This window comes from Aythya marila (genome assembly GCF_965140915.1).
Source record: "Aythya marila genome assembly, chromosome: Z".
Classification (NCBI taxonomy): Eukaryota; Metazoa; Chordata; class Aves; order Anseriformes; family Anatidae; genus Aythya; species Aythya marila.
In genome coordinates this window covers 21,068,817-21,092,413 of record NC_139080.1, presented here as the reverse complement: position 1 = coordinate 21,092,413, position 23,597 = coordinate 21,068,817, and the positions used below count along the sequence as shown (strand labels likewise).

The 23,597-nt window shown below is 44.3% G+C and overlaps 2 protein-coding genes across 7 annotated transcripts in view; one reads left to right on the top strand and one right to left on the bottom strand.

Annotated features, from left to right (window-relative positions):
* Positions 1-6,885, bottom strand: part of ZSWIM6 (zinc finger SWIM-type containing 6) — a 112,629-nt gene extending 105,744 nt beyond the window's left edge. For both annotated transcript variants that reach the window (XM_082783132.1, XM_082783133.1), the window contains exon 1: positions 6,280-6,885. In XM_082783132.1, the coding sequence (XP_082639258.1) occupies positions 6,280-6,841 (562 nt within the window). In that variant the 5' untranslated portion in view covers positions 6,842-6,885. The remainder of the gene's footprint in view (positions 1-6,279) is intronic.
* Positions 6,886-7,228: 343 nt separating this feature from the next.
* Positions 7,229-21,689, top strand: LOC309890390 (uncharacterized protein). Of its 5 annotated transcripts, XR_014319413.1 has the most exons (4): positions 7,229-7,353; positions 14,712-14,786; positions 16,317-16,536; positions 17,543-19,779. XR_014319413.1 is itself a non-coding variant. In XM_082784184.1 (3 exons), the coding sequence occupies exons 1-3, from the start codon at positions 7,244-7,246 to the stop codon at positions 17,201-17,203; spliced, it is 303 nt and encodes a 100-aa protein (XP_082640310.1). In that variant the 5' UTR covers positions 7,235-7,243; the 3' UTR covers positions 17,204-19,779. The 5 variants fall into 5 exon arrangements, 1 of the variants encoding a protein (XP_082640310.1); XR_014319412.1 differs by lacking the exons at positions 16,317-16,536; positions 17,543-19,779 and adding an exon at positions 19,801-21,689; XR_014319414.1 differs by having other exon boundaries at positions 14,712-16,536.
* Positions 21,690-23,597: the final 1,908 nt, after the last annotated feature.

Here is a 23,597-nt window from a genome sequence, read left to right as displayed (position 1 = left end):
TAGTTCCTGTCACAGACAAGCATATTCATAAATTAGGATCGCTATTGTCAGTTAAAATAGTTGGGTCCTTTTTTTTCCCCCTTTTCTTTTCTAGGAGCAGTAAATTCTCCTGCCTAATCCCCAGAGAAAACCAGCTAAAGAAAAAATAAGGGGTGTCAGCTGCATTCCTACACTACCACAGTTTGCACTAATGTTTTGCTACAGTACTACAAAACTTCAGAATTTGTCTTGACATAAATTTCCAAAACAGCAGGTTTTGGAAACATTAAAACCTGAACCCATGCAGACACATCTTATAGGGTGCCAGCCAACATACCTTATCCTTCACCAAGGAAAAACGCTATGTGATAATACACTTCCTCTGAGTAAGTTTTTTTTTTTTTTTCAACCTATAACTTTACCAGAGTCTTATGTAAGGGCTCAGTTCTAACAGATTAAAACAGAGACAGCAAGTGCTACAGCAAAATACAGTAACTAGCTACTGATTTTCAAGGAAAAACAATTTGCCCAATGCTGACTTCTGAATAGCTTCAGCCTACCCTCACAAATATTGCTTTTAATTAACCGTTCATCTCAAAGTACAGAGAGAGACAGAGAGAGAGAAAAAGCTTCAGTTGCTGGCATGACAGCTGGCTCAAATCCAAGAACTGCTACATACCAAAACATCTGATTGTATACAGAGATGGAATCACTTTCTTAAACTGAAAGCAAGCTTTGAAAATGGAAACTGTTTTCTTGCAAGTGAGGAAAGCCTTGAAGTTAGGGGGAAAATATGAAACATGAGAAACATGAAAACTGACCTAAAGTGAATAATGACAAATTTTATTAGGCCGACCCCACATAAAACTTCAATTTTTTTGTTTTAAAAATTGTAACGGGACATGATTCACCAATCATTTTCTACTTCGAAAGAACTCAGTTCTAGAGCAGTAATGACACACTCCTATTACAGATCTATCCTACTATTTATAGTTGCACGGAAAGGCTCTGCGAAGTTTTATTTCCACGTCTTGGAAGCACTGTGAAATGCTCACTTTCTCTTGAAATCCCAATTAGATATTTTTAGAAAAACCGAGAGAAGGCCTGAGTTGACTTGAAATTTTCCACGTTTATTAATTTGGTATTGAAAGAAAGCTTTTTCCCCCCCCCTCCTCTTTTTTTCAAAAAAGGTTTCCACAGAAATTATTCAAGGTCAAGGATAGTACATCAGAGCACACATGCATATACACTGAAAATAGCTTGCACGTTCCCTAATTAATACATTGCATTCCAAATCTAACAAGGAAACTGGAATGCATTCAGATGTTTCTCTTTCAGGAAGAAATACTTGAAAATGAGTTTGCTTCTGTTCCGGAACTCAGAAATATTGGTAGTTATTTCTTAAAGCAAACTGAAACTGGAATCACTGAAGATATTTTCGCAAGACTCTAGTGATCTTGGATCCAATTCAAAAAGAGTCCAGAAAAAAAAAAAGTCAGACATCATTTGTTTACTCCCCTACCACAATATTGTATTAACAAATTTTGGATTGCTTGTTTTAGTCATACATTCCTAACCAAACCCCAACATCAGGCTGGCTGCTGCAGAAACCATGCTTGTTTCTTTGGCATGCCAGGAGATAAACTCTGCCTGTTTGAGGAGGAGTTTAACGCAACCTTCTCCCCGCGGAAAAAGGTCACCAAGCATACCAGGATGCCAACAAGTTAACGCAGAACACAATGTCTGTGTCTCCACAAATGACAGCCTTAGTTTTGTCACATCATCTAATACTACTTGCGATTACTTTTTTTTCTTTTTACTAAAACCATATGTCCTACAAGATTCATCAACAAATAGATATATATATATTGTAAGCATCATCGAAGATCGTCATGTTGGCTAAAGGGCGCCTTTCCAGCTTTGCTAATAAGATACCTGATGTGTTGTTTTTTTTTTTTTTTTTTTTTTTTTAATCAACCAAAAGGTGTTTCGCATTATACTGCTGGTACTGAAACAATTAAACCCTCAAAGAAGAGAAATTACACTTGTTTTACGTGCTCTACAGTTCCATGCTGTTTTGGGCAAAGATGGCCATGAAGGACAAAAATGATTAACGGGAATCATCACCTACTAGAAGGACCTGAAATTTGCTGATTACGATACACGTATACCCCATTCAGACAGAATTGCAGAGAGCAGTTACCAGGAGTGTCTCGTAAAGCTTCTCTTCCTGGTTAAAAATGGCTTCTCCTGGTTTCGAACGCAGTCACCACCTTGCAGCTCACTCTTGTTTAAAAGAAAAAAAGGAGAAAAAAGGGAGGGGGGAATAATTAGCTGGAATAATAGATGATAAACACACCTCTGAGTCAGAAGATAAATACTTCTGATCAAAAGAAAATTAGGAAAAAAGTCCCAAGTCTTAACTTCATTTAGGAATCAACTAAAGAAACATCAATGTATTTCCTCGCATTATTTTGCACTTCAGAAATTCTACTTTATTTTTCTTAAATAAAGCATTTTGGTTGCACCTCTGATGACAACTCACCAAGGGGCTTCAGACAAGTGAACCCGCAGCTCCAAGCAGATGACACTTCAGCTGAACCCTTCTCCCCCAGACAAGGTAGCTTTCCACCTCCCAACGTTAACATTAATTCCAGAGCTGCGGTAAGCACCAGTCAATTAATTCCTTACTTTGTTTCCCTTTGCTTAGAGTTTCTTCCCTCCAACTCACCCTCTTGCCATTCATACCTAAGAGGCATGACTACGGTGATTACAGAGCCTTATGCTACTGCGGAGAGGACTCTAACACCTTAAAGGGAGACCCGTATGAGCAAGCAAGGTCCGTGCAGCACGGGCAAGCCAACCTCAAATTAGAGGCAGATGAGGATGTGCCAGGAGTACTTACACAGCATACCAAAAAAACACATCAGGTCCTTCTAATGCAGATGCAGCTCAGCGGCAGAGACGAGCTTTGGGCCACTACAGCGAGAGCAGCCCAGAGCTGAAAGTCCTCGAGCAGGGGCACGGGGGCTTCTCCTCTTCTCCCCAAGCAGGGCATGGGGCTCTCACCAGGCCAGCTGCACCACTGAGGGATCACACCTCTCGCTAACCCTGACAGCACCGCCGTGACGGCAGCACGGCGCTGGATACTAATTCGGGACTAACCTCGGAAACCAAATATACACTCCAACAGCTAAAACTGTCTGCTCACTCCTGGCATCTTCACGAATTTGGCCAAATGAAGCACAGCCGATTTCTAATTTTTCTTCCAGATTGTTGTATTTACCCAGCGCTTTCATGTTTAGACTGCAACTTTTACTAAAAATACTCGTCTTGAAATCCATGAAAACACATATAGTAGAAAAGCTCCATTTTATACTGCTGAAATGGTTTGTTCTAAGAACATGCCTTCTATTTTTTTCAAACAAGCTAAAAAAAATCTTTACATCCAGTTGAAACATATCAAAAAAGCTACAAGAACATCAATAAGTTAGACGCAAGTAGAATATTGAAGCCCACTACTCTAGATAAAAATCCTTCAAAATGAAGTAATGTTAATTACGATGCTAGGAGAAGACCATCGCATTTTGAATGGCTCGTGGACCACCTTACCACCTGAGTAATAAGAACACGGGTTGTGCATATCACTAACGTGTCAACTCCCTTTTATTCTCTGCATTACGCGTGAGACGAATTGGGGGCACGAAGCAGACGCACGTGAAGACTTCCAGCAGCACGTAGACATCAGGATTTTGAAGTTCTTTTCCTTGAAATGAGTTGCTGTGAAAAGATTGTCTGAACGTTTATGCAGGGCTAGACTAAAATGTAAAATACAGAAGCAAATGAATCCATTCAACTACCACCTAAGTGAAATTTATGCGTCCCCGTCGCAAATCATATCTGCGTCCCCTGTATATGGCAATAGTCAGCACTACAAGTGAGCCTGTTACAGCTGATATGTAATAAAATGTACTTTGTCCAATAGCTGCACTTTTCCATAGTACTACAGTAAACATTTACAGAGTTTCCATTACTCACACTGCAAAGAACATAGGTTCACATTTATATGGCTGCTAAACACGCGCTTACACAAACTCAGCGCTAAGCCTGCCTCAATGCCACACATTCAGCTGCGTTGCACGGCGCCGATCCCGCTCCCCACCCAACCTAACTCGCCCCAGTTCAGTTTGCTTTCGGTCGCACCTCCCTGCTGCCGATGAGACCCATGCCAGCGGTGCCCTCCAGCAGCCCGGCCATCCCAGCCATGGGAAGAGCCGAGGCGCTCGCTGTCGATGGCTCCCACCACTGGCTTTGTCACGGCTTTCCAAAGGAGGCTCGCATGAGGGTGGAAAAGAAGAGAAATAAAATATGTATTTTCAGCATTTGTTTGGAATGCGTGTAAGGGCTCCAGAAGCAGCAGTCAACACTTCAGTTGTATTTATGCATATTTTCTTTCTTCATGTTGACCCTTGCCAACATTACTCAACGCCCCTCCCCTTTAGAAGCTATACAAAAAGTTACTTTTTCCCTTTCACAACTACTGACTGAGGCCTATTCCACCGCTGAAAGCGAGCGAGGCAAAGCCCACGCTGGGTGTCTGTCTCCTAGGGAAGATTGCATCTTTTATTTATCGCCCCTTGGCTTTATTTTCACAGTGAATTCCTGGCTTAAATGTAATCAGCCAAGAAACCCTCCCTATGTGCGCTCCTGTCATTCCTCATCGCTTGCAAACAGAATCAAGTGCAAGCAAATGTGGAAGGAAAAAAAAAAAAAAAAAAACCTCAGTGCTGCCAACCAAAGTAAAAAAGCCCTACTTCTGGTTTTGCCAGTCCTGAGGAACCACAGATGTGCCTCAGACCTTTGGAAAGGGAGAGAAAGCCAAAAGATGAAACTTATAAGAAAGTTAATTAGATTTAGAGAGAGGGGGGAAAAAAAAAAATAAATGATTGTCTTGGAGCTGAACTCCCTCTAGGCTGGAGGGAAGGGCAGCGAGCCTAGGAACGGGAACGGAGAGCTTCCCTTCGGGAAATAAATGGCCATGCAGAGCAGGGGACAGAGCCCGGCACGAACAAAAGGCACAGAGGACGCGCCGTGGGTGAAACCATATTTAAAAAAAATGATAATAATCATCATAAAAAAAAATATAAAAAGAAAACACACACAATAATTCACCGGGCTCTTTTGTCTGGCTTCCCCTCGGGGGCGGGGTGTGTGTGTGTGTGTGGTTGGGGGGGAAGGAAGAGACGCAAATAAACATGAAAATGGGAACAAAGTGCCCGGTCGCCGCCTCCTCCGCGGGGCACCGCCAGCCACAAAGCGCACCCCCCGTGGAAGTTGGGTCTCCCACTCGTGTTTGGATTTTTTTTTTTTGGGGGGAGGGGGGGACGCCTCTCCTCGCCCCCTACCCCCAAGAATGGGGGCGTCCTCCCCCAAGACACACACACACAGGAATAGGGCACCCACCTCCGTGCCCCTTTAAAGGCAGGCGGCAGGAGGAGGAAGAGGAGGGAGCATTGTTCCAGCAGGAGGAAGCGCAGCCCCCCCCCCCCCCCCAGCGTTGTCACCGCTGTAGTCACGGAGCTCCTCACCCCCCCACCCCCCAAATAAAATAAAATACATAAATAGAATAAAAATAACACACGCTGCGGATTTCACCCCCCCTCCACACACACACACACACACACACACCGTCCCTCCGGCTCGCCGCTGCCCTAGAAATGCCTTTGTTCGCGGCTCCCCCCCCACACACCCTCCTCCTCCTCCTCCTCCTCTTCCTCCCCCGCACCGCAGACCAAATGGGGGGGGGGGGGGGAGGGGGGAGTCTGGCACCCGTTTTCGCTTTTTTTCTTTTTTATTATTATTATCATTTCGGAGCACGCCGCATTCCTCCCCCCACCGTAACCTCGACCCCCCCCACACCCCCCTCCTTTTCCCAAACCCGCCCCCGTGTGCCGCCTTCTGCTGATTCATTTCCACCGGCGGCGGCGGCGGCTCCGTGCGAGTGCGTGTGTAAGAAGTGTGTGTGTGTGTGTGTGTGTGTGTGTGTGTGTGTGAGCGTGCAGGGGGGGGGGGGGGGACACCCCCTCCGCCTTGCACACCCCGTTTGAGGGGGGCGGAGGACACACACACACACACACACACACACACGGCGGTGACCCGGATTAGCGGGGGGTGGGCGCTGCGCGGGGGGCAGAGCCCGGCGGGATTACCGGCTGTTAAAGGGACAGCGCCGGGGGGAGCAGGAGGAGGAGGAGGAGGGGGAGGAAGGCGGCGGGGACACCCGTGGGCGCGGTGACTCACCGACTTGCAGGACGTTGTCCACGCAGCCGCCGTCCAGCAGCGCGATGCCCCTGCGGAAGGGCAGGCGGCTCTCGTCGGCGGCCGCCTCGGCGGCCCCAGCGGGCGCGGTGCCGGCCCCCCCGGCGGCGGAGACAGCGGAGGAGGAGACGGAGACGGCGGCGGCGGCGGGGTCGTCGGCGCCGGTGTTGAAGGAGGAGTACATGCAGATCTCCCGCTCGCTGCGGGGGAACGACCAGTAGACGATCCTGCGCTGCACCGGCTCCGGGATGCGCTCGAAGCGCTCCTCCACCCGCTGGAACGGCCACTTCTCCGCCACCCTGCGCGCCGCGATGTCCAGCAGCGACTCGGGGCTCTGCGTCTTGCCCAGCGGCAGCAGCCCCAGCGCGGAGGAGGAGGAGGAGGAGGAGGCGGCGGCGGCTGCCGACGAAGGCCCGGCGCACAGCGCCCCGCCGCCGGGCCCCCCGCCGCCGCCCGCCCGCTGCCCCGGCCGGCAGCCCGGCCCGTAGCCGGGTCTGCAGCACAGGCGCTTGGCGGGGGGAGGGAGCTGTCCGCGCTCCGCCATGATCGCGCCGCTTCTAAGCGGGCGGCGGAAGTGGCGGTAGCCTATAACCGGCACCGGGCGGACGGCCGCCGCCGCTGCAGGACACGCCCCCCTCCTGCCCTTATATGGTGCGCGCGGGGGGCGTGGCCAGCGCCTCGCCCACGGGAGGGAGGGGAGGGAGGGGGGAGAGGCGGGCGCGCGCCCCCCCCCCACCCTTACACACACACATACGCGGGGACGCGGCCCCCGCTGACGTCACGCGCGCGATGTGGGAAAAAGGGGGCGTGGCCCCGCCTCCCCCCCCCCCTCAACCCGGTCACCTCTGCGGGGGTGGCGCGCGCAGTAGGAGGAATACGGTACGGTGGCGGGGGGCGCACTCGCGGCGTTACGGTAGCGGCGGCGGGGCCGCGCCCCGGCTGTAAGATGGCGGCGCCGGGCGGCCCGCGAGCAGCCCCCGGCCGGCGGGCGGGCACCGCGGCTGCCCCCCGAGCCTCGGCCGGCGCCTGGGAGCGGCGGCGGACCCGCATCGCTAGGTACCGACCCCCCCGCATCGCACCCCCCGGTGCTGTGTGTGTGTGTGTGTGTGTGTGTTGGTTCATTTGTCCTCACGCTGCTCCCCGGTGTGGCTCCCGGCAGCTCGCCGAGCCCCCAGCAAATGTTGGAGGTGCCCCGGAGCCCGAGTGCTGCAGGCACGGGGCGGGGGCGTTGTAAGCGTCGTAGCGCTGCCGGCGTGGCCATCCCGAGGTCAGGGGAAGGAAGCAGGCACCGCGGTGCGAGCTTGAGCTGCGCGGTTAGGTGTTACCAGCGGACACATTCGTTTACTTTTGGTCCCGTCTCTCACTCGCTATTCGCAGTTTTTCGCGTCTTGAAGCAGTTTTTGTCCCCCTTGCTCTGGGGCTGCTCCTGTTTTAGGCAGGTGCCGCTGGAGGTGCCCTTTGCACGGGGCAGCGGCTGCTCCCTGGCAGCTCCGAGCCCCCCGCTGCAGCGGGAGCATTGCCGCGCAGGAAGAGCTGCTTGCCATGAAGCCTGTGAATACTGGCAGCTGCACGGGGTGCTGTGGAGGCTTTTTTCCTTCCTGGGCTAGGAAGTACACGAGTGGCATCTTTTGCTGTTGAAATTGTGCCGTAAGCAGCAGCCACGCTCCTCCTTGGGTTCCTTCTGCGTTGACGTAGCAGCGTGCCAGTTCTCCTCTGAAGTTCCTTTGTCCTGCCAGCACTGCCGCTTGAGCTCCTCCAGCTTTCTGAAAGCAACCAGGAGGGTGTGTTAACTCCAGGGAAAAAAAAAAAAAATTAAAACGTGCTAAAGCCGTCCCTTAACTGTATATAAATTTGTAGCTAGTTTCTCTTTCGGTGGATGGTCCTTCCTTTTGGAAGGACCTTGCTGAGCTGAGCGTTCATCTCCTCTTTTTTTGCCTCACGGTTTTGGAAGGTCTGCATTCCGGGGTCACACAGAAGGAAAGCTGCAGAAGAAGCAGCCTTAACATGTTTAATCCCCTGCACTTAATCCAAGTCTGCTCTGTGAGCCACTTGGAGAAGTACCCTTGGCGACCGCTCAGTGAAATTTGTTCTTAATGTTTCAAAGCCTTTGGCCGCTTGCAGTCATTCTCGTTCCTCGCAGTAACACACGCAAGGACAGAGCATTCTACCAGTTACCCTGATTTGAAAGAAAGATCGCATGCAGCTGCACAGTTGTCTCTGTATGAAGCAAACATTGGTCTGTATGTGGAAAATGGATTGCAGACAACCTAATGCTGGCCAATGCAAGTCACCCTCCCTGGTGGTTAAAACTTATCTGTAAAGATGAGAACAAGAATTCACCGTTCAGATAAAGACTTGTGCGTTTTAGATTCTGCATAGAATATTTCTAAACATGAGGAGCATAGGTGGTCAGAGAGAAAAAGGAAGAAACTGAGGAAAGGATGCTAGATGGTTCTTAGAACTAGAGCTTTACAAAAAGACACAAGCAAAAGTGATAAGCGTTAATTAAAACATATCAAGAGGTGGTGGCATTAAAATAATCAAGCACAAGAAAGACTGGTGCACTGAAATAGCTGAATTTACGGTGCTAAAATAAGGTGTTGTTTGTTTTTTTTTTTAACCTGTTTCGTGAAGGACTTTGAGATAACAAAGCAGTTCTTATAAAAAAAAAAAAGCTGTTGGTTTTATGGATTTCAAATGTATTTTAACATATATCGTTGGAAAGCTTGAAAAACAGCACTGTAGGTAAAGGTAGTGAATATCGCTATACGTTGCACTGCAGTGACTCTGGAAATTCAAGCACAGGAGAAAAAGACAGTAGTGGTGAGCGTTGATGAAGACTGGACAATGAAGAAAGCAGCGCACAATCAGTTCTTTGGTTTATAACGTTCTCTTAAATAGTTTCATTGGTTATGTTCAGAAACTAATTTCAGGAGTCAAAAACAGAAAGCTTGCCTTTTACTAGCCTTTTAAATAAAATCAAATACTCTCGGATAAATATTGCGAGCTCTTTTAAGACTTCAGAGTCTCTCTATTAAAGTGTAAATAAACCAGCAGCACTGAAAGAGCCCTTTCAAAGGCCAGCTTTTTATTCCAATTAAATTCCATGATGATTCTAAAACTGGAGTCAGATGCTAGCATCCAAAAGCATTTAGGAAAATGTACTTAAGATACTAAGCATGCTTTAGCGCTATTCTAAAATAACGTAAAGAGATAAACATCTTAATTTGAACTAAATCCTCTTGACATTCATTTCTGCGTCCTCTGCCTTTTTGTGGCTTGATACTTGACGTATGAAGTCATTCTGAGATGGGCTAAAGGGGTGGGCATTGTGTGTGCCAGAGTCCCAGAGCTCTGTGAATTAATGCTGCTCTGTATTTCCTCAAGGAATGAGCCCATTCAGTTTACATTTATTGAGAATAGACCCTGGGAAGGAATTATTTCTTCCTTATAAGGAGCTTTGTGTTGGAATATCTGTTGGGACAGTTTAGCTCACTACTGAGTTACTAGGGATAAAAGCATCACTGTTACGAGTAAAATGATAATGTGCAAGTGACTTCTTAAAATTAAACGCATGTAACTGATTTACAAGGCTCAGAATTTCAGAGGCTCCGAACAGCAAAATAAGGCTGTCTCAGCTTTCTTCGGAGTTTTAACTTACTTCCATTTGCAAAAAGTCAAAAGCAGAAGATGCTGTCTCTGAGAGGAAAATAGATTTAACATCACCCTGGGTTTGTTGTGAACTTCTGAGTTTCAGAACTCGTGAACAGTCAAACTGAAAACGTTGTTATTCCTCTCATAAGCTTTTGTAAGCTATACTTTCAAAGGATTGTGTTTTTCTAATACCAAAGTAAAAGCAAATCAATTTGATAAAAACTTTTCCGTTTGTAAAATAATTGTCTTCTAGGTACTTTTAGCTGCAAGTACATAGACTTAATCAGGGTAAGGTATGTGCATAATGCTTAAAAATTCATAATAGTTAAAAAAAAAAAAAATAAATGATTCCTCAGAGCTATAGAAGCTTTAACCTCTCCTGGTCAGACATCCTCCACCACAGATGGGAGAGGCCAGTTCAAAAGTTAATGAGTTGCAAAATGCCGCCGGCAGGGCTGCCAGCACGTGTCAGAGCACCTCTGCCCACACGGTGCACCAACAGCGAGGGGTTGTCGGCAAAGCTGTGCTGCTGGTGGCCTAGGTGGAGACATCGTGGCACTGCCTTCCTGTGGGTATTATGCATCCTGCACTAACAGACCTCCTTTTGGCCTTCTCCAGTTTTCTCCCTTTAAACTGCATTTTATTTGAGACTTCCTTGAATTAGACCAAACAGCTCCTTCGCCATGGCAGGCAGCGTACTAATTCTTGGATAGAAGCACTGCATGAGTTTTTTAGTCCACCAGCATCAGGAGCGAAAGGCTTTGCTTTCCCAGATGCTCACCCCTGCCAAAGGGAAGCTACATGCACTAAAAATTCTCTTAGGAGCGTTTTCCGAGACACTAAATTCTGGTAGAATGGCTCTAAAGCAAAAAAATAAAAATAAAATCTCTGCTTCCCATCTCAAGGAGTCTGAGTCCAGATTCATTTGTGAGGGTGAGAGAGCTGTACCCACAAGTAAACAGCTTACATATGCCAGAAACTGAAAACGCATGCTTCCTGCAGGAGCTGAAACTCCTGCCCGTGGTGCGTGTCCCCAGGGCCCTGGCTGTGCTGCTGCCTCCCCGCCTCCCCCAGCACAGCCAAGACGGCAGTTGTTTCTGGTATTTGCCAGTCTTTTGTGAGCTACCGTGCCTTTATAAACTATAACGGAGGACTTGCAGAAAGCATGGAGGCAGGGGGAGTCAGAGATAGCTAAGCAACACTTAAATGGTTCCTGTTTAAACAACCAGCATTCTTTTAAAAAGCTTGGCTACAATATCTGCTTCCTCTAACTTTGCCACCAGTGATTGCCTTTAGCAAACTGGGGAAACCAAACTGGACTTTTTTCTTAACGGTCCATTTAAGCTTTGATTACTGGTTGTTAAGCCCTCAATCCTCTAACATTCAAAAAAAATATTACAAATGTGTCTCTCCCTCTGTTAGGACTGAAACTTCCAGTGAGGATTTACGGACTCCTCTTGGTTTGTATCAGAGACAGGCTTTCAAGGGATCAGTCTAAACATGAGGGCTCCTGTATAACTTAGACACCCTATGAAATCAGAGACCGAGATGTTCCATATGGCTCTGAAGTGGTGCTCTACCACCTGGTTAAGGTTCGTTTGGTCAAAGGGAGCTGTGCACTGAAGAGTAATTGGTAAAGATCTAGTGTGAGGGTAGATCATTCTGTGGAGTTGGTTTTTTGTTTGTTTGCTTTCCAGTTTCGTAGCCCCATAGCAGTATATGTAGCAGCATCCTCAAGCAAAGTGCCTTCTAAAGGTGCTTCAGCAGGTTTGGATGAACAAATTGAATTCAGCATTTGTTCCGGGGCTTTAAAAACAATTAGAAATTTTGTAGTCCAAGTGCTAATTAGACTGATGTATGGCTGTTTTATCATGTTATTCCTGCAAAACCAGGTAACTGAGCTGTGCAATGTTTCATCCATTTGGAGCCCTCAATTTTCTGAGTTAAACACAGCTTACCGATGTGGATTTGGGATGATCTTGGTAGGATTTCACCTTTGCTTTATACCAACTGTTTGTGTTTTCTTTGTATATTTGCCTGTTTCTGTGCTTTCTTCCTCCTTCGTACCTACCCTTTGGTACTGACAGGTCGTGTTACATCGTAGTTCTTTCCTGACAAACAGCCTGTAAATGTTCCATCCAGTTGCCTTCCTGATTCTTACTCTTCCTGCCCTGTAATCTTGAAATTGTACCAGAGCTAATATCTCAGGCTAAGCCTTGTAATCAAATTCAGAAGATAGAGATAAGATATGGTTAGGGCTCTGCAGTAAAATTTTGTCAGAGAACCAAGTACTTCCTTTTACTTCAGTAGCTTCAAAGGTTTCGTTGGAATCCGTCTCTTGGACAGGGATTTAATTCTCTTTTTTTTTTCCTACCAGTCTGTCACTAATAGCATCTAACTTTTGAAGTTGCTTTGAATAGAAAGGGAGAGCATTCTTCCTTTTCCTTTTCTGTGCTCCGGGGATTAAGATGAGCTGGGAGATATGCCTCCGCTTCACTTCTCCACTTGGAATAACAGCGGCACGATGCACTCATATATTTCCAGAAAGCTAGAGCTTTGCTTCCAGTGGGATATGCCAGAAGTGGCAAGAATTCGGCAGTTTCAACTACTGAACAGGAAAGGACCCCTTGATACTTAACGTGTCTCCATGCTGCTTTGCTCCAGTAAATTAGGCAGAGCTCACAGGACAGCTGTCTTCTTGCTAGACACTGTCCTCTGCTGGGCTGTGCTTGGAGTCCTTCAGAGGCAGCAGATACCGCCCCGCGCGTGGTGTGGTTCGGAGGCTGGAGGAGACGCTGTGTCAGGCTGACTGCCGCCTTAGGCAGTTGTCACCATCAGTCATCCTGCAAACGTTGCGATCCCTGAGCAGGAGGGATAGTAATCTGCTGTGGTCTGCTCATGTACAAATACTTTTTTTTTTTTTTTTTTTTTTTTTTGTGGTTCCAAAAAAATGGAGCCTCTGGACAGGGACAGGTCTCTGCGGAGCCTCTGAATTTATCCAGTTGCAGTAAAGGTCTGATGCTCCGTAACCGCTCCCCAAACTGAGAATAAGGGTGAATCTCTCCAGTACCCTATGTCAGAACTGCTTCCCAGTTAGTAATTTTAATAAGTGCTTGTCAGGGCTTTGTTACAGCCAGCACAAAAATCAAGTTCTTCTTCCATGTCTCCATGGTTCCAAGTAGTAGCAAAACCTGACGGATGCTGTCCGGTGTTTGCTTTGCTCGGGGCACAGCACAGGCACCACAGCTCTCCATGTGCTCACTTGGATAACCAGTCCTGATCTGTTTTGTAGCCTCCTCTCAGCCTTTTATCTCTGTAAATACAAAGGCTTTGATTTTTGTTTTGCTTGTGTTGTGTTTTTTGTTGTTGTTGTTGTTGTTGTTGTTCATTTGTTTGTTTAAACAAACGTTTACTGGCTGCAGTTGAATGGCTGCTTTTGCAATTCTCTAGGAAAGCTAGAGATCTTTAAAAAAGAAAATAAGAAATCACCAGGCTGTGAGTTAGGAGTGGACGAACTGAGGAAGAGAAGGGCAGAACTAATGTGAGTAAGAGCTGAAGGATGATCTGGTGTATAAACCCAGTCCATTGCCAACTCCACCCTCTAAATGGCATTTACTGCCAGGGAAATTGGATCCACCCTGGACTGATTCTAGCATCAGAAAAATCCTAAAATAGCTCTGGGCCTTACAAAAGTTGCAGTTTCCTTCCCGATAATTGATGCTGTGGTGACAACCTGCATCTGGTACTCATGAGCTGCAGTCACCACATCTGCTAAGGGCAAGAAGGCAACTTTTTCCCTTTCCTCAGTCTCTTGCCTTGTCTGCAGAGATGGTCCATGAAGTGAAAAATTGTTTGTTCAGTTTGAGCACTTATTAAAAGGGATGGTGTCCCCTAATACTAGCAACTTGGAAATGAATCTGCAACCTGTGTTGACTCAGGTTTTTAAGAAGTGTAAATGAAGAGGAGCCACTTTAAGAGTAACTGGGGATTGGTCTAAGTTGCATTATTGCCATTGAATGTGGGCTTATTTCATCCTGTTTACTAAATGGGGAGTATAACCATGGCAACATTCATGACACGCTCTGCATGGATCTGCCAACACAAGAGTGAAATTAGCATTCCGAAGACAACTGTTTGAAAGTAGCTTGGGAACTGAAAAAGCATGTTTCAGACTACAGTCTGGATGATAATACGCTTCACCGTTTGCAGAGAGAACGTTGTGCAAAATGTGCTAGTTTGGCTGAAGTGCTCTCAGCAAGAATATTTGTGGTGTCATTTGTATAGATCTTACCTTGACGAGTGAAAACTTAATGGTGTAAATATTAATAGCCAGTGGTGATTCTGATAAGTATACCTAAAAATACGAATACAGCTAGAGTTTTATGCCCAGCTTTACTGCAAAGATAGTTGAAATTAGTTCACTTGGGGAAAAACACAGAATGATAATTCCTAGACAAGATGAAAGTTCTACTTATAAAATAAAACAAATACTATTTCTACATATAAAGAGAAAAAAAAAAAAAAAAAAGAAAAGCCTGGGTGAATGCAAATATGGAGGGGAATGTAAAAGGAACTTTCTAGATCATAGTCAGTCCTCTGTTGTCCCCAGTATAAACTGCTGATAAACATCGTCTGGTAACTGATTTTTGTTGCTGTCGCATGTTGCGTGAAGTTTTTGCAGAAGTCTGTTACATGGAGAATTGTGGTCTGACAGTGAGGATGGACTCAATAATACATTGCTTCTTCATGTCTCTTTACAGGTCACTTCTTTCTGAAAGGAGCAGAGTCAAACATAGCTGCGCATTCCTGGATGACAGTGCTACAACCTGTTGCAAGTAACCCTGAACAAAAATATTTCCCTGGTTACTTTTGCCTGCACTTTTTTTATCTGTGGCTAGCTTCACCATTTTTGTTTAAGTCAGTTCCCTCTTCTGTGTGCATCTGTCACATAGCAGGAAAGACATGTTTCTGTAAATAAGCTCCACAAGTCGTTTAGGAGATGTGTAGGAAAATACAGAACTGCTTTTAACTGACTTTTGAAAATTGGCTAGATTTTAAGCTGACTCTGCCCTTTCAACAGATGCTCAGAACAGTGACTGCTCTTTATTGCCTCAGCACACCATCTTGGGATAACACATCAGCCAGTCTGATGGAATATTTTATGTAGAGTTACTACTTCCTCTGAGTCAGTGCTGTAAAAGGCAATTACGTCTGCAAAGAACACAGCACCCTTCATGTCCCCTGCTGCCCTCATGACTGAAAGTGATACATTTAGGGTGGGTTATGTTAGTCCTAAGAATAATATGGTTCCATAGAAATTATGGAAATACTGCTAGTAAAATATAAATGACTAATTAGATATTTTTCTATGTTTGGAATATATGGGAAAAACCCAAACTTTTATCACTTCAGAAGGTAAAAAAATACATTGTATTCCAGCAGTAACTCAGGAAGATGTTAGCCACCAGAGCTAGGCTTAAAATGTTACGTGTTGAGATAACTTAAATCAGCGTTTACATTCCAACTGGTTGAGCAGCTATCTGGATTGCTACTGTTAGTTCTCAATAAATTTGATACTAGTAAAGATAATCCAGAGGACTTGACAAAATTGAGAGTACTGGCTATAAAAAGGGCAACATCCAGATGATTACTGATCATCAGTCTAGCACCTATGTCAGCCAAAAATGTGTAACTTATATCAGTCCAATCAAGAAGCTAGTAAAGGAAATTGGCAGAACTAATGTTGGGAGCTATGGGTATATGAAAAATAGATCCGACCACAGTTTTGTTAGACAACACGCTTGATAAAACATACAGTGTTTACATCACAATACTGTTTGTGTAGTTCTTAGACTTCTTCCTGACTTTTTGTCTTACTACTTCATGGCACTTTCTATATGTTTTGCTAATATCACCTGTTACTTAGTAGAACATTGGTTAACTGACAGTTGAAAACAAAATAGCAAATGGGGGATTCTGACTGAGCAGATTAATATTATTTTAGGAATTGATTTTGGCTATGTACAACTTAATGTTTGCTTTAAATGACATCAAAGATTGTACAAAATTAATAACCACAGCTCAAAAGATGGGGATGTAATATGCCACAAAGATAAGTCAATGACGCAGCCTAGATGACTTTGTTTATAAGTTGAATGCAAGCAGGCAATTGTTTTGTGGGTAGCTAATAAGTAATACACCTGCCAACAGTGAAAGCAGGCTGTCATTTTCATAGAATCGTAGAATATCCTGAGTTGAAAGGGACCCTCAAGGATCATCAAGTCCAACTCTTGACACCGCACAGGTCTACCCAAAAGTTCAGACCATGTGACTAAGTGCACAGTCCAATCGCTTCTTAAATTCAGACAGGCTCGGTGCAGTGACCACTTCCCTGGGGAGCCTGTTCCAGTGTGCAACCACCTTCTCTGTGAAGAACCCCCTCCTGATGTCAAGCTTAAATTTCCCCTGCCTCAGCTTAACCCCGTTCCCGCGGGGTTAAGTTTTCACCTGTCCATTTAGTCTACCCACCAAATACCAGAGCTTAAGCAAGAACAGAGAAGACACCCAAATTCAGGACCATTGAAGGTCAGTTGAGCAAGTTGTTTTCAAAACAAAATTTCATAGAAAACACAGCCTTTTGTTTTAGGGGACCTTCCAATTTGTTTTTCTGGAATTCTCTGAGTATTATGGCTGTTGTCATCTTTAAACCCTGCAGCTATGCTGTAAGCTTAAGCTAATTCATTATGTCATCTCACAGTAATTCTGTAACATTCCCATGCTATAGCTCTACTCTACTTCTGAACTTTGAGCCAGTCTTTTTAAATTCTTGTCTTGTACCATAGCTGCTTCACTACTTCTGGTACTCTTTCTGTGCCTTGCAGAGCCATTTCACATGTATGCGTTTGCTATCAATCAAACTACACTTTTATCTAATCATCAGCAAGTTTGCAGACCATGTTTTTCTCCTGTGCAGACAATCCGCATGCCAGAGGATCTTTTAGCTCTCTAACTGACCCAACTTATGCAAAGTGGCCTTAATGCTGCTAGTGCTAATGGTTCTCATGGAAAAAACATACATATATATATATATATGTGCTTTTCTTTCTGTGCACTCATTTTTTCTGTCTCTTCCAGGTCTTCTAGTGTTAGAGCCTTTCAAAATTGTCCTAGATCATTTCTGAATAACTGTATTGGTACAGCTGCAAAAAATAAGGGAGTAAAACCATATCCGCAGATAATTCCTGTGATCTAATAATCGGTCACGTTATAGCAAAGTTAATGCTGCTGTTGCCTTTTTCAACTTCAGAAAATCGTGTGTTGCTGGACCTAATGAGAACTGAAAGTTCAGGCTGGATTTTTTCTTCTGTTAATGAGTTTTTATTTGGGGGTTTAGAGGAGAAATGAAGAGATGCAGAGGGAATTTATCAAGAAAGATAACAATGAATGAACTCCTGAACATGGTGCTTTGGTCAAAAAGACTCGTGTAATTCTTGGCTACAAAGAGAGAAATCTCTAGAGACTACAATGACAATGGTAGTTCTGTGTTTGTCACTGAAGCAATTTTTGTTGGATTTTGCTTCATCCCGTTTAGGATCCAAGAAGACTGTTGGTAAACAGAAATCTTTGAGAGAAGAGCAAGAAAACAAAAACAACATCCTTATCTCCAAATTGCAGAGAGATGAATTGAAGGGTGGGCTGTTCAGTGGATATGGAATTGGCTGGATGGACACACCCAGAGAGTGGTGGTCAATGGCTCTATGTCCAGATGGAGGCCAGTGGCGAGTGGTGTCCCTCAGTGGTCTGTCTAGGAACAAGTCCTGTTTAATGTCTTTACCAGTGACGTAGACAGTGGGATCGAGTGCACCCTCAGCAAGTTTTCAGATGACACCAATCTGAGTGGTGCAGTCGATACACAAGAAGGAAGGGATGACATCCAAAGGGACCTGGACAGGCTGGAGAAGTGGGCCCACGTGAACCTCATGAGGTTCAACAATTCCAAGTACAAGGTGCTGCACCTGGGCTGGGGCAATCCCAGACACAAGCACAGACTGGGAGAAGAACTCACTCATATCAGCCCTGCAGAGAAGGACCTGGGGGCTCTGGCGGACAAAAAGCTCGACACGAGCCAGCAGTGTGTGCCTGCAGCCTAGGGGTCCAACTGCGTCCTGGGCTGCACCAACAGAGGGGTGGGCAGCAGGTGGAGGGAGGGGATTGTGCCCCTCTGCTCTGCCCTTCTGAGGCCCCACCAGGAGTGCTGCATCCAGCAGCATCCAGCCATCCTGCTTGGAACCAGGTGATCCTTAAGGTCCCTTCCAACCCAAGCTATTCTATGAAGTAAAAAATCATTGATTCATATGGTACAAGATGAGTGATACAAGGAAGTTTTTTTCCTTGGTTTGTTAAACCAAAAAGTGTATTGACTAATGTCCAAAAGTATCTGCAGTGAAACAGAAACTTAAGACATGGCTTTTCAATCTAGCTGACAAAGACATAACACTATCCAATTGCTGGTGCTGAAGCCGAACAAAACCTGACTAGAATCGTGTGGTAATTTTTTCCCTAAGCAATGGATATCTAACCATTGGAACAGTTTTACGAGAATTATAATGGCCTTTCCATCTCTACTCATTTCTACCTGACGATATGTCTTTCTTAAAAGACATGTTCTAGATGAACTAGGTGGTTCAGGAACTTGTGTGACAAAGCTGATCAGCCCCAGATGGTCACAGTAGATGTTCTGGCCTAATCTCCTGTGGGGACCAGGCTGGTTTTGGTTCTTTCTTCAGCTCTGCTATGGGCTTACCACATGCTTCATATTTTTGCCTATGGATGCTCACAGCTGTAGTGTTACCTGTCTAAATGGGCTGGCAAGGGATGCGGACTGCATAAAACCTGTCCTAAAGGTGTCCACAGAGGACAGCCAGCCATGTGTGGAACTTTAATACACCCTTTTCTAATTATTGAAATTTCTAAGCAACAATCTTAGGAATTAAGAGTTCATCTGGTTAGCTGTGCTTCTATAATATTCCAGACAAGGCAGAATACTGTTTGGATTAAAAGTGCTAGCATTAACTTTTGTATTCCTGCATGATTTTAAATGCACCAAGGATATGTCCATGTGGACACCTGATCTTTTGGCTTGTCCAGAACTTATTTTTGGGCTCTTGTAAAGTGGTATCTAGCATTAAAGGAAAAAAATGCAAAATAATAAGTAACATTAGCTTATCATTATTCACAGCAAACCAATTCCCTCTTTGCTCATAGATGACTAAAATGATGTATTTGCCTGGCTGAAAATTTCTTTTTTGCAAGTAATAAAAAATGCAGAGATCCCTTACAATGGTTACTTCAGCCTTGTTGCAGCTTGGGGCAAAACCACATTGGCAGAAAGACAATGTCCTGTCTCTAATGGCTGTGAAGCCTCTCTCTCTGAACTTGACCCGAATTTGAACTTATACAAAAGGGACCTCTGTGCAGTGACAAAAACTTAAAAACAGAGTATAATTACGTAAGAAATTCAAAATAAGTTGGGGAGCATGTTTGAATGAGATCAGCATTCCAAGTAATCCCTAACAAGAATTGGATGTTTGTATCTCTGCTGCCACACATTTGTCTTTATGATCTTCTGAATGTTCTATTGATCTTCCTCCAAACTGAAACCTTATACCTGATAGCAGCTCTTCGTGGAAGCCTTTTGGTGCAAAGTTGGCCATAGTGTCTTATGCAAGTCTCCCAAACTCTTCAAATACTTTGATACTGATGAAGAAAGGATGTGTTTTAAAAATATATATATTAAAAAAAATAAAATAACAAAGAAAAGTCCCTGTGTTTTCCTGTCTTCTTTTGCAGAAGCTAATCAATCAAATGATTAAAGAAGTCAACGGAAAGAAGAGTGCCAGTGCTGTCATGAAGGCAGTAGCTAGCACTGGTCACCTCGTCTTTGTAGCACTGACCAGGAGGGAGTTATGCTAATTGCTTACCTTGGTATTAGTAGCTCCAGGTCTCAGCCTCTACTCAGATGAAGTGAGTAACTAAGCTCCCAAAAAGTCATATTTTACTACTGAGAAGTTTCTTTATTCACTTTTAGCAGTAGTTTTTCTCTTTTATGTTCTCATCAGATTGTTTTACATGATCTGTGTGGTTTCACTGGTCACCACTCATTGAGGAGTACTTGTTATGTGTTGCACTCCCTCATCCATGTTTAAATTAGATAGCTGTTTGGTTATAGTTAAAAAGCAAACTACTTTGGAAGTCTACAGCTAAGAAAAGCATCCAATTTCCACAGACAGGTCTTATTTCATAGGCCTGAGTCTGTTGTGTAGATGGTCCAATGCTTCCATGCCCTGGAAACTCCAGTTTTGGATTGCGTGTTTTTAAGAATCGTCTTTTAACGTTGGATCTTCGGAAGTCCCACCTGCCTGGCAACTCTCACTAAGACAGGAGACTCCAAAGTACAACTGTTGTGAGGTGACTCGGTTGATTTTTGCATTCTCCTAAAGGGAGTCTCGTGTCTTCATGCATGCGCTCACCACAGTATTTGCTGGTCTACATGCAACTACCCTTGACCATCATTTCACCCTTTCTCACAGGCATCTGAAGAAATAACTTTTGATCTGTGTCTGTGGGGAATGGAGGCAAAATCTTTCCCGTCTTCCTCTCCCCAGTTTGGCTTTCTGTCTTTTCACTGAAGGAAGTTTCTCTTCAGAAGCAGCCCAAGTCTTTTAAAGACTTCTGATGAGGTTTTCCTGGGAGACACCCCAGGCTTATGTCAAAGTGCTGTGGTAACAGTCAATTGTTACTAGCAGCAATCTAATTGCTCCACCAGGCTGAAAGCATTCCTGGTTGAGGTACTCTTGAAGGCTGTTTCAACTCCATAGATACCATGTTGTTTCTGCTACAAAATGGAGCATGTAACCTGCACTTTAAATTACAATGAAATCCTATCTACAAACTGGCAGCCATTCCCCTGACTCTCACACCTTGCTTTTAACATATGGGTTGACTGACACAATCAGATCAAATGATTTTCCAGACTTCTTGCTGCATCCACTGGGCATCGTTTCTCATTTAAGATTCCTGCAAGTGAGGCTGTATCTCCAGTGATAGTTCAGATTCTCATCTGGTGTAAATTATCATAGTTCTAGTCAACTTCAATGGATTTGATAATTTATACCATCTGAGGTTCTGCATCTGAAAACCATGTAATAAAAAGCAGATGCTGTTTTAACTAATCTGAAAAATAAGTGCCTAGTATTTGCCCGAGTCTAGCTATTTTAATACCTGCTACTTACTGCCAGCAGTCAACTGCATACTAGAGACTTCAAGTCCTTTGTCCTGTGTCTGACTAAGTGGGATAGTGTCCTGTATTTTATCAAAAATGAAGGTTGAACAGAGACTGCAAAAGCCCTTGACAGCAACTTTGCTGAGAGACCTAAAAGCCAACACTCCTTTTGCAAAGCCCGTGAGTCTGTCTCTGCTAGAAGCTAGCCATATCTTTATACTGACCATGATCATTATTATACATGATATTTTAAAGCAGCTGCTTAGCTTTGTCACTTTAATATGTTTTTGTTCTGATTTCTATATTCTTCTTCAAGCCACGTGAACGTTGGTTGACATTTGGTAGCTATCTGACCTTGTATGTAATAGGAGATTGCATGGATTGCACATCAACTATCTATGTCAAGAATATGGTTAAGAATTTGTGAAATGTTTCGCAGAAAGCATGGTCTCTGACCTATTCCAGAATGTGATACTGTAAATAAAGTGTCTATCACAGCACGTTTGAAGAAAGTGTGTATTTTTTATTTACAATTCTTGGTTTAACAATTCACACAGAACAAATCATCATTTTTACATTACAGGAGTATGTTACACAATTTTGTCTGTAAGGACTATTTGTGCCATAAAGCATGAAGCTTTCCCCTGTTACTTTAAAATTTATTTGCAATTGCTCCCTTTCTATTAATAACAACAGGGCATAGATATAAACAGCACATTTTTATAAATCGCGTTCAGGTCTGGCTCAGGCATACTTCATGACTGCCACCCACTGGGGACACCTGTATTGAATGGCAGAAGTTTCTGTCTGTTCTCAGAAAACATCCACAATAGATCAGTGAGAAAAAGAATAAAATTTTATTCCAACTTGTTCCCCAGAAGTCACCGATCTGACTGTCTTTGAACCTTGCAAGGACGTTATATCCATCTGGACCTAAAAGTAACTTCTCCTGGTATGCATGAGTAGCAGCATTGATTAATAACAGAATAGTGGATTTTAGGAGATCAGCTTTTCTGTTCTTTTCCTGCTACTTGAAGGTTTATCTAACTCTAGGGCCAGTTGTTTCATGCTTCCTCTGCATCATCCCCTCTGTTTAATACTCCCATACATACTTCGAGAAATCTCTAGGTACCACTTAATTCCTAAACCCTCCAATTGTTGGGGGGGATAGGGGCAGGGGGAACAAGCTAGGGTTGGGCACTATTTTTCTTTCCTCTTCTGTGGTCAAATTTTCTTACAAATGCGTGAACAAGAATGAGTTACGACTAACCAGTCTAAAGAAACTAGATGTTTACAATCTCAAATTGTGAGTGAGATTTCAACAACATGTGCCAGGTCCTACTGCAGTCGTGGGGCTTGGTGAGGGGATTGTGGGTTGGTTGCTTTGGACAATAGCTGTGACTGAGCTGTTGACCCAGCAGAGCCAAAGGAGCCATGCCAGAGGAACACTCTTGCCTTTCACAAGCCTTATGGAGGTGCAAGCAGAAGCATGATACAAATCATGTGACAGAAGATAAATAAAACACCATCAAGGGTAGCTAAAATGTCCTTTTTAGGTTGGTGGCAAAGCTTAAACAAGAAGCTCCCCAGACTTCTCTTGTACTTCCTCCTCTCAGCCTCCCATTTTTTTTTACATTCACTGCTGCTTGACAACTGTGTGCCTCTCAGTCACTCCATCTTACTGCAGAGGGACAACATCCTCTGCCCATCCAAACAGTGGCTGCCTTCCACTCCTTCCAGTCCTCATTCCCCTGCCATCTTGCCATTACATGGGAATATATGTTCATAGAAAATTATATATACATATATATACATGTACCCATAATGTGTATATGTGTAACTATAGATAATTAAAGAAAATAATCAGCAGCACAGTAATTTTTACATTTAGGGTAAACAAATAACGTGTAAGTATACTAAATACTTTGTGCAGCCAGCATGTTTGAGTACAGCTTTACTCCCTTAGGAAAAATGACTATTTCTTCTACTTGTGCTTCAAAATAAGCTGCTTACTTTTTGCAGTGCTATCATGGATAGAGAGTCTATGTTACGTGTTGGACACAAATATGGCAACACTTGTGTTATTTGACATGCTGACAAATTAATTTGAATTTATTTGCAGCTAAGCAAAGTGCCATATCCAAAACCTGATTTTAATTATGGATATTCAGTTTGGTATTTGCTAGAACAAATAGGCAGCATTTTATGGCAGAAGTGAGTTTGCATGATAAAATATAAAGTAAGATTCGGTACCTGCAACAACTCAGATCTGGCCAAAGGATGCCCCACCCATTGAGATATCAGTTAGCTCCAGAACCCAGACAGCAAGAATAAACAAGAGAACAGGAAGGATAAACAAAAAATA